Source organism: Pararge aegeria, chromosome 1 (genome assembly GCF_905163445.1).
Source record: "Pararge aegeria chromosome 1, ilParAegt1.1, whole genome shotgun sequence".
Classification (NCBI taxonomy): domain Eukaryota; kingdom Metazoa; phylum Arthropoda; class Insecta; order Lepidoptera; family Nymphalidae; genus Pararge; species Pararge aegeria.
Window position 1 is genome coordinate 8,159,060 of NC_053180.1, and position 13,149 is coordinate 8,172,208.

General features: G+C 34.8%; 1 protein-coding gene across 4 annotated transcripts in view; it reads left to right on the top strand.

Moving 5' to 3' along the window:
- The window catches only part of LOC120625389 (nucleolar protein 4), a 174,666-nt gene extending 164,523 nt beyond the window's left edge, over positions 1 to 10,143 (top strand). Inside the window, exons 5-14 of one of the 4 annotated variants that reach the window (XM_039892434.1) lie at positions 728 to 802; positions 1,966 to 2,105; positions 2,470 to 2,640; positions 3,282 to 3,530; positions 4,153 to 4,299; positions 6,298 to 6,545; positions 8,032 to 8,112; positions 8,392 to 8,465; positions 8,558 to 8,647; positions 9,180 to 10,143. In XM_039892434.1, coding sequence (XP_039748368.1) covers positions 728 to 802; positions 1,966 to 2,105; positions 2,470 to 2,640; positions 3,282 to 3,530; positions 4,153 to 4,299; positions 6,298 to 6,545; positions 8,032 to 8,112; positions 8,392 to 8,465; positions 8,558 to 8,647; positions 9,180 to 9,403 — 1,499 coding nt within the window. In that variant the 3' untranslated portion in view covers positions 9,404 to 10,143. The remainder of the gene's footprint in view (positions 1 to 727; positions 803 to 1,965; positions 2,106 to 2,469; positions 2,641 to 3,281; positions 3,531 to 4,152; positions 4,300 to 6,297; positions 6,546 to 8,031; positions 8,113 to 8,391; positions 8,466 to 8,557; positions 8,648 to 9,179) is intronic. The other 3 variants (XM_039892451.1, XM_039892442.1, XM_039892459.1) reach the window with 3 other exon arrangements.
- The last annotated feature ends 3,006 nt before the right edge of the window (positions 10,144 to 13,149 follow it).

A 13,149-nucleotide genomic window follows, 5' to 3' on the forward strand; every position in this document is an offset into this window, starting at 1 on the left:
AAGAAAGAGTTAAATCGGAACACTGCTATGGCTCTGACAAATAAATAATTTGTCTCCTTTTAGCACTAACTTTGTCTAAGTAAAATCTACAGGATTAGTCTTCGCAATTGTGTTTTGCGAAGCCAACATCTTGGTTATAAATAAACAAAGCATACGTAGAAAACGAATTTTGGAAGATCCGCGTGGTTTTTTGTAGTATTACTCTAGCTTTTGGTGGAAGTTTATGTCCGAGGAATAACAACCACCATGCCTATAAGTGCCGCCAACAGCATTATTGTGTTCCGGTATAAAGAGCGTGGTTGCCAGTGCAATTTCAGGCACATGACCTACGCCTAAGGTTGATAGGCACTGGGTGACAACTTTTAAATAAGTTATGTTCTTTAAAAAATAAAAAATTTTGTTTTAATTGCACTGTGTGATTTTTTTGTTAGTTGTTGCAAAAACATTATTCGCGACAATATCATTGTATATCATGGATTTCCGCAAAGTAACACGTGTTTTCCAATATTTGTGTATAAGAAATTTTATTGAGATCGATTTTCCTCTATTAACATGCAACCACTTGCATCAAATCAATCGGGTGTTTTACGAGGTACAGACATAAAATGAATGTTTACCCTAATTAATGTATCTCGTAACAATGCATACATTGGCTCTTAAGTTTAATAAGAAAGATTATATCGTATTCCAAATTTGAAAATTGATTGGCGTATGTGATTGGGTGCAGGTCATGGCTACGCGAAAGACGCTGAGAAGTTGAAAATGATGTTGCTGGCATGGAATTATCACAGCCAGACACAAGGTAATTAGATAGTGTTTGTTGGAAGAGAACTTAGATATATTAGTAATTGAAAATATCAGAGGCTCAAAATGTTATCTAAGTATCGAAATAGATTTCAATTATAGTCTGTATTTTAAAGTGAGGCAATCTTCCGATATAGCGTTTTTAGTATCTATACCGGATTTTATAGTTAAGAGTACGTTAACTTGCAAAATTAGTACAAAGTTTTTTATTTTTGGCTTCCTACAAGTGTCGGAGTATGAGAGAGGAGGCTAGCAGTGGCACCTGACGAAGACAAGAAAAAATTTATGAAATTGTTCTAAAACTATTTTCGTCCAAACTTTACACAATACAGATCACAAGTTAAGAACATTTGAATGTTCTACCAAACGAAAATAGAATGAGGCAAAGAAACTTCAAATAAATTGGCGTACATACACAAACAAGTTTTCTCTGAAAATGATCAGATAGCCACTGATTCAAGGAAAGTTTTCTGCGGAATTGTTATATTATTAGTTATTTTTCCATAAACTATGTATTTAATCTTAGAGCACTATGTGGTGTGAGCCCCAGATAGTTAATTAAATTAAGCCAGCGCAATTGGGTTTCACGTGAAACAGGTTTTATTTAGCAACGCTGGAATAGTTTTTTCCATGGCAAAACCGTCTGGCTATTTTTACAAAGCGAAGCCATATGAAGGGAGATACTAGGGGCGAAACGTTCCGAGGCACCTAAAATTTTATTTATAAGCGTGAACTTGTTTGACTTGACATTTAGCTAGCAGATGCACTAGTCCCTGGAGCGCCTTCTGTACACCATCATTAATTTCTGCCGCCTTGGTAAACGACTTCGAATATGTAATAGGCACGAGTACATACGAAAATTACCGCTTTTTCTGACCGGTCGTTCTGTCTTACTAAAACGAGTTAAGTAACGGTCATAGTATATATTTTAGTATTTCTTGTGGGAATAAACATTTTCTACGAACAACCTGTTTGAAGTTCACAACTTCCATGAAGGAGTTTTAAAGTAGGTACGAGCATGTAATTGGTATAGGTACATATGTGCACTATAAACCGAACACAATCAATAGGAATCACACTAACAAGGGAATTATTTAGATTATGGTTTCATTGTAATTTAGTAGAAACTCTTCTTAACTTCTGAGATCTTGGTACTTGCAGGCCGCAACGGTGACATAACAGAGAGCGGGGCGGACAGCATGGCAGATCTCTGGGCTTCTTACCACAGTGCACTTGGTCTTGGAAGCAAACCTCCGAAAACCCCCACCCCTATGGCTACCGGACACTCGGTGAGTTTTAAGGTTGAGCAGCGTTTCATATATTTCTTTACTTTAAAAATAGACTATGACGCAGAATTTTGAACATTGATTTAAGCGTTTATTCGTAACTCCCAAGTCTATAAGAAGATGGATAACTTGCCAAAGACAGACGTATTTAAATAAACTGTCATATTTATTTTTTATAATTAAGAAGGTACAGAATATTTTTAGCCACTTAAAAGTTCTTTGTTGCTGAAATCAAAAATGGTACATCTTCGTACATATCTATTATAACTTGCAGTGACGTACAAACTTAAATTAATCGGGACATCATAGATTAATTGGGATAGTAGATAATAACAAATTTAAAAAGCAATTTTTCATAATAATGATTCTTCATCCACAGAGTCCCATCCACGTTGGATCAGGTACTCCTGTAGAACCAGCGTCGACACATGATGAGACTTCCTCGTCGGATCGGACGAAGGATGATGACGACGGTGGCGCGTCCGACGACGATAGCGATGACCGCGTAGATCCGCAGCATCATGATCCTGAACGGCTGAAAGCTTTTAACGTAAGTAATATTGCATCTACACAACTGAGGAGAAAGCATCCCACTTTTTTCTCTTTTCAGTGGACTGCTTCCGTTAGTTGTTGTTGGTTGAAGATTATTAAATAATAAATATCAAATTTTAGTGACAATAACCGAGACCGACCGACGGTCGGCTTAACGTGCTCTTCTACGGAGGTGAACACTACCAATTTCCAAACACTGTGCTGGTTTTTGAGACTGAACTGTGAATTTTTGTAGTAAATAAACAACAATTCTTTCCTGTACATAATTTTTTTTTTTTTTTAATAAATATACTACGACTATACTCTAACGCCGTCTAGCACCAAAGCGTAATAGACAAGCCTATGTAAGCGTATTATAAACGAACTAGCTTTTTTTGTCTAGCGTTCTTCGTGCACGTTTGGGTACTACGTTTTTTTTACAAATCCCGTAGGATCCGTTAGTTTTACTGGGATTAAAAGTAGCCTGTGTTACTCCCCGTCCTTTCAAATAACTCTATGCCAAAAATCAAGTTAATTGGTTGCTTGGTTAGGGTGTAAAGTAAGGTGAAACATACAACCAAACGAACAAACAAATAAACTTGGGCATTTATAACATTGGTATAGATGAACACTTACGTCATTGTTCTATTCCGTTCACAGATGTTCGTCCGTCTCTTTGTCGACGAGAACCTCGACAGGATAGTTCCTATTTCAAAACAACCGAAAGAGAAGATTCAAGCTATAATCGACTCCTGCACCAGACAGTTCCCGGAGTTTGCCGAGCGAGCACGCAAGAGGATTCGAACTTATTTGAAGAGTTGTAGGCGGAATAAGAAAGTTCGAGGTGAAGCCGGTCCGACTAGTGGGAACGGAGGCAGCACACCGTCGGGCAATGCCTGGGATACCGCGGTGAGGGTCTGATCTTCGATTTTGTATTACTAAACCTTAGTTTTTAAAGTTGTCTTATTATAAAAATATTAACATTTGTTTTTGACGGACTGGGTGGTCCTAAACAGAGCAGCAGTTCGCAGGGCGTGCAAGAAACACGTCATACAAAGTGCAGCCGTGTATCTTTTATTTGCCTATAATTGCACCGGCGGCCACTTCAGACCGGAACATCTCATCATCTAAGAAACTTCTTAGAAAATGATATTTTGTGGAAATATAAAAATTTTTATACACTGTGACTTTGTCAACTAACTTGTTGACAAATAGTCAATGTATATTAAAAAAAAAACTAAACTTTGGTAAAAAAAAAAAAGAAAAAATTATTAAGAAAAAATAAAGTTTATTGTATTAGAAGCAAATTGAGTGTATAAGGTGTAAGTTTTATGTGGGTTTCTCCTTAGAGCAGACGTCGTCAACATTATTTTTCTTTTAAATTTCCACAAAATATCTATTTCTAAGAATATAGTATATGAAAAAAAAAACTAAACTATAATACAACTTAGTTACCAATACTACCACCTATTCAACTAATTCAACCACTCAAATCAACAGAAATAAAAAAAATATTCTATATTATTCTCAGGTCCGCCCAACGCCCGCGCACCTAACCTCAGTACAAGCTGAACACATTCTGGCGCAGGCATGCGAGAACGAGAGCCTGAATGCAAAACGCATGCGACTCGGACTTGACCCTGTAAGCCAGCCCATGCCCACTGTGCCCACGCCCATGGTCAGTTTTATTATGTGAATAACAAGCGGCTATTGGGAACGTTTTGATAAAAAAAATTGTATTTAATCTGGCCATACACCATCAAGTTTATTGTCAAGTTGCAATTGCAGCGGACTTGAAGCGTTTCCAGTAAACTTGATGATGTATATCTAAGTGAGCATGACAAGTTTACTTGAAGCAAAAATAGAATTTCAATTTTGTCGATGTGATCAAGTTTGCAGCGTCTGTAGGGTTCAAGTATGCATGACTATAGTCGGCATAAGCATGCACGTGATATGCGCAATGTCGCAGAACACTACACGCTATAGAGAAGTTCTCAGCGTCTTTATAAATGTACACAGAAGTACACCTTGGCAAATAAAAATGTATTCTATTACAACACGTAATAGAATACATTTCATTTCGTCATTAATATGTAGTACTTGTGCACATTATTAAAGATTGAAGAATACTTTTAGATAATCTGCAATCCTGCTATGGGGTTTTATTGGCAAAAATGGGTTCGCCTAGAACTACCTATAACTTAAGCCACGCTCCGAAATAATAAAATGCAGTTATAAATTTTAGACAAAAAAAGGTGGCAATTCTAGGCAATAAGCCTAGGATGCCTAACGCGTTGTCGTCCGTCACTGGTGTCGCCATGATTTCAACCGGTGCGGCATAATGCAAACTTGACGCCGCTTCAAGTCCGCTGCAAACTAGACGGTAAACTTGATCGTGTATGGCCAATTTAAAGCAACTTATGCCCGTTTTCACTAAAACTAGGAAACGGTTAAATCGGATTATTTAAGATTAAGGTGATGCCCAGAGAAAAAAATGAGTTTCAACAGCTCTTAGATGATGTTGGTAAAGTGACGAAACCGAACCGAATCGGTAATGTTTCGGGAAGTATCTTTACATAGTAAGAAAAATTAATTGATTTGAAATAAAAAACAAGATGGTCGGTTAAACGTCAGAACAATATCATACACAACATATGAGAACTTGTGACACAATGTCATAGACAAGTAAGTCAGTTCAAAGCTTATGAATTGCCTAGTGAAAATCGATTGGTAAAAGGGAGGTGAAAAGTAAATTTATGCCTATGATCTCTTTAGATTAAACTTTACTTATCTAAGCAGAGCCTTGTTCGACGTTAGTGAAAACGGGCAATAACTTATTTTATGTACAACTTAGAGTACTCTTTGCTCTGGCTTATAAAAAAATGCTAAGCGAAAACTAAATAAATAGAACAGAATAATCTGATGTCCACCAATACACAATAAAACAGTTATTATCTATTGCTGTATTGGAATAGCACCTAAGTGAAGTGTGTAAGGTCCGTATAAATAAACCGACATCGGGCTTAAAAACATGTTCAAATTCAAATTTCATTTATTTCAAGTAGGCTTACACTACTATAAGCACTTTTGAAACGTCAAGTCTGTCTGTATGTAGTGACTCTGCCACCGGTTCGGAAGAAGTCGGAAAGAAACTCAGTATTTGCTTTTTTTTATTAACAATTTACAGATTCTTTCGACAAGAAGCCGGCAAGAAACTCAGCAGTTGCCTTTTTCAACATTAACAATATACAATTTATTTAACATCATTTTTGTCACAAGATGTAACACTATAATTGATATCCTATATTCCCTTTTATTAAACGTTATTTTATAAACTATAGTATATTAAAATAATTAATAATGACACTAATTATTATTTATATGTGGTTTGGCTTTTCTTGTTTATTGATTATTGAAATGTTGTATTGTTTGTATACAGCGCTTAAGCGCCATTAGGTGTTTTTTTGCAAGAAAAACCTGCCTTCTAATTTTTAGGCATTGGAGGCATTGTACTAATGCTCCAAGAGCCGACTTCAAAAATCGTCTCTAAAAAAGAAAATTCTGTTGTTCAACATGGAAATGGATTAAAGTCCTATATAAAAAGAACAAAACTTCCGCACCGCGGTGAATTTTAAAGGATAAAAAATCCGAAAACTATATGATTCTTCTTCAACAGGCCATAGACACAACCGCAACATCAGCAGTGGCCTCTTCATTCCTAAGCCTGTACAGTGGCGCTATGAGTAGCTCCTGTACCTCAGTCAGCAGCACAGCAAGCACAAGCCTCGCTTCAGCAGCACACAGCAAGGCAGCGGCAGACACCACGCGGCCTGCCACTAGCCCTGCACTGGATAACCCACTGCTCAACAACAATAGCTTGAAGCTTGATAACGCTAATGGGAGTACTGGAAGCAAGACTGCAAGGTTAGATTAAGATTAAATAAATAATAAATATACTACGACAATACACACATCGCCATCTAGTCCCCAAAGTAAGCGTAGCTTGTGTTATGGGTACTAAGATAACTGATGAATAATTTTATGAATAATATACATAAATACTTATAAACACCCAGACACTGAAAACATTCATGATCATCACACAAACATTTTTCAGTTGTGGGAATCGAACCCACGGCCTTGGACTCAGAAAGCAGGGTCGCTTTCCGATTATTCAATGTTAAGCCTGGCAAAAACAAGGGTTAGCCTAAATGAAGCAATCCCAAGCCAATACCTCTTCAGCCCTACACCGGTCAACTGCTAAACAGCTTCAAGCTTGAAAACACAATAGTTTTATATTTATTACTATATCGACCTATCCAACTATATTTGTTGCAGTATTACGCAATACATAGTAAAAGCTCAATAATAACGATAATTTATAGTTAATGAAATTTACTTTATAACATTGTTGGCGCCGGCACCACTTTCAACCATTTCTTAACGTCTGGTTAAAAACTTGTTCGGAGTCCGGAGAGCGCCGTAATGCTCATTGATTTTTGTCAGCTTAAGTTTGTATACTCGTTGGATCCTACTGTCAACTCGCGTATCTATAACTTATAAAAACTTATGTCAGTAAATAAGTAATAAATAACGAAAAGCCATAAATCAAAAGAAGAAGAAGAAGTAATAAATAAATAAATAAACATACTATGACAAAACACACATCGCCATCTAACCCCAAAGTAAGCGTAGTTTGTGTTATGGTCAGTGATTTATTATAGCAATTTCACGCACGAAAAAACGTGTTTTAATTTCTGATATTGAAAAACGTTATACGCACAATAAGTAAATCAACGAAAATACATCCCCTACACAAAATGCACTTTTCTAATCTCACGCAACTTATTAAATGCTATAGGCAAGGTAAGACTTCCCTTCGCTTCTGAGCATTTTGATATTATCTACTGACTACTTTTCAAACCCTAGCCAGCTTTATTTTTGCATAAGAAATAGTGAAAATTTGAGTATAGTACGACTATAGTCGATAGTATTATATTGAGCAGGTAGAGGCTACGATTCACTTCAGCGAATTTTAAAAGAAGTCGCGAAAAATACAAGGATTTGTAAATGATTGTATATTTTAGGATGATAATTTTGACAGCTCGCGGTAGGTATGAGGTATGATGATAACCAAATCGATAAAAGAATATGTTGCGTGGAATTGAAATCGTTAATGAACCTATTCAATTATCGTTTATTCTCATCATAGAACTTGGAATTGATAATTGTGGTCATATTATATTTTATAAAACAAAAAAATATATATTTAATTTTATAAATATTTATGCCATGAATATCTGTAGCCACTGTATGTATGGCAGTAGTTTTATCTCAGCGCCATGCAGCATCTTGTAGCAGAACTTTAGTCTAGTGTGTTTTTTTTTTAAATTCAAGTTGTTTGTTTCAGTCCAGCGTCATCACCTGCACCTTTGTTTAGACCATCGTTTCCCAATACATTTGGGAACCCACCAACATTTGGAAGACAAAGGTAAATATTATAATAGAATAAAATAAGATGACTGTAAAATTATAAAGGGATAAAGTAATTTAAGATTTTGTACCATGTCAAGTGAGCAATAGATTTTCTTTAATATTAATGTTATTAAAATTAATGTTAATCTTGCCGGCTCTTCTCGGTAGAATCTGCTTTCCGAACCGGTGGTAGAGTCACACAAACATGCATACTTGACGTTTCAAAAGTGCTTATAAAGTAGGCCTACTTGAAATAAATGAATTTGAATTTGAATTTGAATTTGAATATTTTCAGCTCAAACACCAATCCGACATCAGCTTTATCAAGCAATGCACTTTTGTCGAGTCTGACCGCAATTCCTCCTACAGGTAAATAATAATAAACTAAGTATATTAGTTTGTACAAAGTTACAAAAGTAAAGTAGTAAAATAGTATATTAATTTTTTATCCGATATTTCAGGTGTTGGAGTGAATGCAGCCATGGCTGCATACCAAAGCGCTTTATTATCTGCAATGGCTGCTCATACGCACACATTTCCAAATATTACAGGTATCTAGTTATACTACTACTTAGAGATCCTATTCTCTTAAATCTATCTAGCTAGTATTTAAAAACATAACAGCAGAAGGAAATATCAATAAATGAATCCATTATTATAGAACATAATTTGTAAATTCGGTGCAAGAAACTCCATTTATCAAGTACAAAAGACGTGGTGCAGCGGCGTTATATGTCTGGGTTATAAGTTTTAGTAAAAAATACTCGAATATGTAAAATAGTAGAAATAATCTTATAATAAAAATCTTCTTCTTCTTCTTCTGTTCCTGGGCCTTTTCCGCACTTGGTTGGTCTAGGACCGTCCGTTGTACGTTATAATAAATATGTAGAAATACTCGAATAAGATCAGCTGTTTTACAACTGCATTACATTTTAATTTTTAGTCACAAGTCTAGTAAACTGCTCTCATTATAGGTATGTAGGTACTAAGTAGATTTAGGTACTTTAACAGGATAGCTCAAATGTACAACGATAAAAAGTGCCATGGTTGGGCTGTTAACTAATCAAACTTTCTTTTCTTCAGCCCCAACAGATTTATCGCTCAAAACGTCAGTTTCCACACCACTGCACGCAACTTCTACATCATCGTCTCTCTCGGGTACAGGCCAGAAGTCGCTTCTCTCACACAAGTTGTCTGGCGCAGAAGTTGGCGCAGTCAGGCAGCTCATCACAGGATACCGCGAGTCGGCAGCTTTCCTCCTGCGATCCGCTGACGAGTTAGAGGCGTTGCTCCTAAACCAACCCTAGGACACACCCAAAACCTTTCCAGATGTATTCGGATTCAAGTTCGGGTACTTCTGAATGGACAATTACGTGCAATTCTTCAAAAATTAGTGTTAAAAATGTTTATTTAAACGAAGTTCGAGTACCTATTTCGCGATCTTGATGTGGCCACAAGTTGGTGTCAAAAGTTTAAAGTGTTTATTGAATGTTTTTTTGTGGTATCGTTGTAATATTCTATATAGCGTTGAAATACGATCAGTGTTGAATGAACATTGTAGAGAGAGAGAGGCGGGAAATATGGTACATTCGTTACACAAACATGGTGAATGGTTTTTGTAAATAGATCTCTGCAATTTAACGCGTGATCGTAAGCTGATGGTAGATTAACATGTTGGGAGCGTGAAACTGTAAAAGTCCAAGAGTTAAGGCAAGTTAAGCCAGTTGCGCAAAATATCTTACTTGCGACCAAAAGAAGACTCTATTGACAAGAGCGTTTTATGATTGGCCATAAATTGCCACGCCACCACAGATGCGGGATGACCGCCCTTGTTCGACTTTGGATTTAAGTTCTAAATGCGTTATAATTGGACGTACTTTAGCAAAAAAGAAGGGCTGTACCGATGAACTATGAAATCCCGTTGTATGTAGGTACTAACTAAACTAGAAGGCTTTGAGCTCTGAGCGGCAAAGTTCGCAGTCTTACTTCTGCACGGCTAGCATGGGCGGGAGACAATTATCTCCCCGGGGAAAGGATAAAAATGTATCTTCTCCCACAGCTTTATCAACTCTCAGAGCACTGGCGCACAAGTGGAAATAATATCAATATAAAATATGTATAATATTAAACGATGGTAACCTTCTCCTATTCCATGTGCCCGTACTTTAGCAGGTGGACACGTTAATTATAATCGGGGGATATAATTTCTGTCTCCTGCCTTTGCTAGCCCTGCTGGTGGATGTAAAATTCATTCCCTTACTTGATTTCAAAAGATGAAGTTTGAGGTTCGCATCTGCTTACCTGTAGCAAATTTATGTGTAGGGTATATTGGCGTATTGTTGTTTATATAGGTTTTGAGGAGGGAGAACGTAAGTACTTAAAATACGAAGTACACATAAATATACGCCTACAATTTTATTACGGTTTATTTACTTATCCAATAACCCAAATAAGAAAATAAGAAAGATACATAATTTGGAAATTGCTGGCTAAATTGCTTAGCATTGCCGTACAGTTTTTACGGATACTTTAGTTTTAGCGGACTTAAAGGTAAATCTTCGCTTTATTTTTTTAAATAAAACCTCAAATTTTAAATGTTTGGCAGATAACATAAAGTCCACTCAAAAATAAAATTATCCACGTCCTCAAAATTCTGTCGTATTTTATTGTTATTATATAATTGTAATATGGCCTAACGAAAGGTAAATCGTAACATATGAACTGAAATTAATAGTATGATAACATTTTTTCAGTTCAATTTTATGAAGTACCGTTACGGGTTTAACGAAAACAGTTTGGTGACTCATGTAAACATCACGTGACCTTTCATAATTTTTCATCCACCGATCAGATTACTATATTGAAAGATCACGTGATGTTTACTGTAACTCTATAGACATATTGTTTGAGAATACAAATGTGTGTATTTTACATACTTACCTGTATTGTTATTTATTTATTAGCTACGCCTCGATTTAAAATAGTCCAAGATATCGGGTCAATTTTGATTCAACAAATGGCAAAATAAAATTACTTTGTAAATTTTTAGTTCGTGGTATTTGAGTTAGAGGTAAACTGCCAAAAATTCGGTTTATTTTGGCACCCAATTTAAGATTTCGAAAACTTTTATATATATATTCACGTCCTATTCGCGACCTGATTCAGGTCTAAAAATATAAATTAATACTATGGAATTTTAATTTATTGTCCAAAAACCACTTGAATGCTTAACAAGCATTATTATAAGATCTTGTTAAATATATCTAAATCTAAATTAATATAGGAAAATCATTTTTGTCATTCATTAAGATTTACGAGTTTCGACAAAAATATGTATTCGGCGTACGTACAAAGCTGCCATATTGTAAAAAAGTGTTGCCATTCTAAACTCGTCGAAGAGTACAAAATTATTTTGTGTATAATTAGAAGTAAGAAAAAAATCAGGGAGTTTTTAGTGTAAGGTCAAAAAAAATTCTTGCCTGGTGCGATAGATTAGTAACTAAAATTTAGCGGCAGCTGATTATATATGGAAATTATAATTTTGGTGATCCAAATATATTATTTGTCTTTGTAAGTTTTAGCATAACAGAGTCTAAAATTAGATTTTAAAATGGCATTCTAGACATAAGAAGCACGAATTTATTTGTTGTTTTGTATCATACTAATAGTTCTGTAGTTGTATTTACAAACGATTAATATATTTCTAATATGTCAATATTAATTCAAAATATCCACTACGGTATCGTGATTGGCTCCATCCAAATTTTTTCAGTTGGTAAGTTTTCTTTACAATTGCAACACTGATATTTATTTTATTAAAGCTTTTCTTGTGTATATTTTGAAAATGGAACGTTTTAGTTTTTTTTTCTATTTTTAATTATCATAAGTGACGGTGTTGCTAGTTATAATAATATAGAAGTACGTCAATAATTTCGCTTTGCTCAGTACAATAAACATCCGATTTTCGTGTATTTACTTGTTACCATAGATTTTATGGCCAGGTACTATAGTTAGTGTTAATGTTAGGGAATGCTTACACTGTAAAAATTAAGGTTCAATTTATTGGAAGCAAACAACATAATATATTCGACCCTTCTTGGAAAAAGTTTCTAATTTGGGCCTAATTTTTTTTTAAATTCAAGATACCTTTTAATGTTGTTTATATTCCGTTGTTACTTAACATAAGTTATTTTTTTGATAATATTATTGTACTCTACAATTACCTATACTTTTCGGCCAGTTATAGTTGTTTTCTTCATGCAATAGTATAATAGACAATAGTTTTCTTTTAGAAATAATTTAACACATACATAAATACAAATAGATGATAATTCAAATAACCGCTTATTTCTTTGCCACTCAACGACTGCAAATTTCTGACTAATAAAACGTGTATGTAACCTTAGTATAATATTTCTGTGCCAAAAAATGGCTGATTTTTTTTAAATTATATAAACTATATTGCGGCTATATTTATAAATAAATAAGGAATAATTTAGGGTTTCTATGGAATTCTATGGAGTAAGAATAATTCCGTACCCGCCCGGTTAAAATCTATCGCATTCGGATATTTGTACCTTAATCTTTTCAGTCTGAGATTTGATCTGAATATAAAAATATGGGTACTTATTGCAGTCACATTCTGAAATTTCTATGTGACCTAAAATAAGGTTTTGGTGTTTTAAATCAAAAATTAAGTGAAAAAATGTAGCTACGTCATCTAACTATGATGTTAAAAGTTGTATGCACAAATCATAAGTGATTGGCTGATTGATTGAGTTTGTTTTGTATCTTCTTGTAATTTAAATCAATTGTCTTTGCGGTTGTAATGGTGAAATAGCGAATATATTATCACCGTACATTCAGTTCGCAGTAAGATTATCATATTTTTTTCTTCGTAGAAATATTTCACATTATAGTTATATTGGTCATAAATTGTGCAGTCCTACACAGAATGTAAGTACAATAGTTTTTCCACTTTGCCAATTTTTCTCAATAGTATAAAAGCTTGTGCCAGTTTTTAAAAAATTGTAAATTCACTTTTGAATATGAA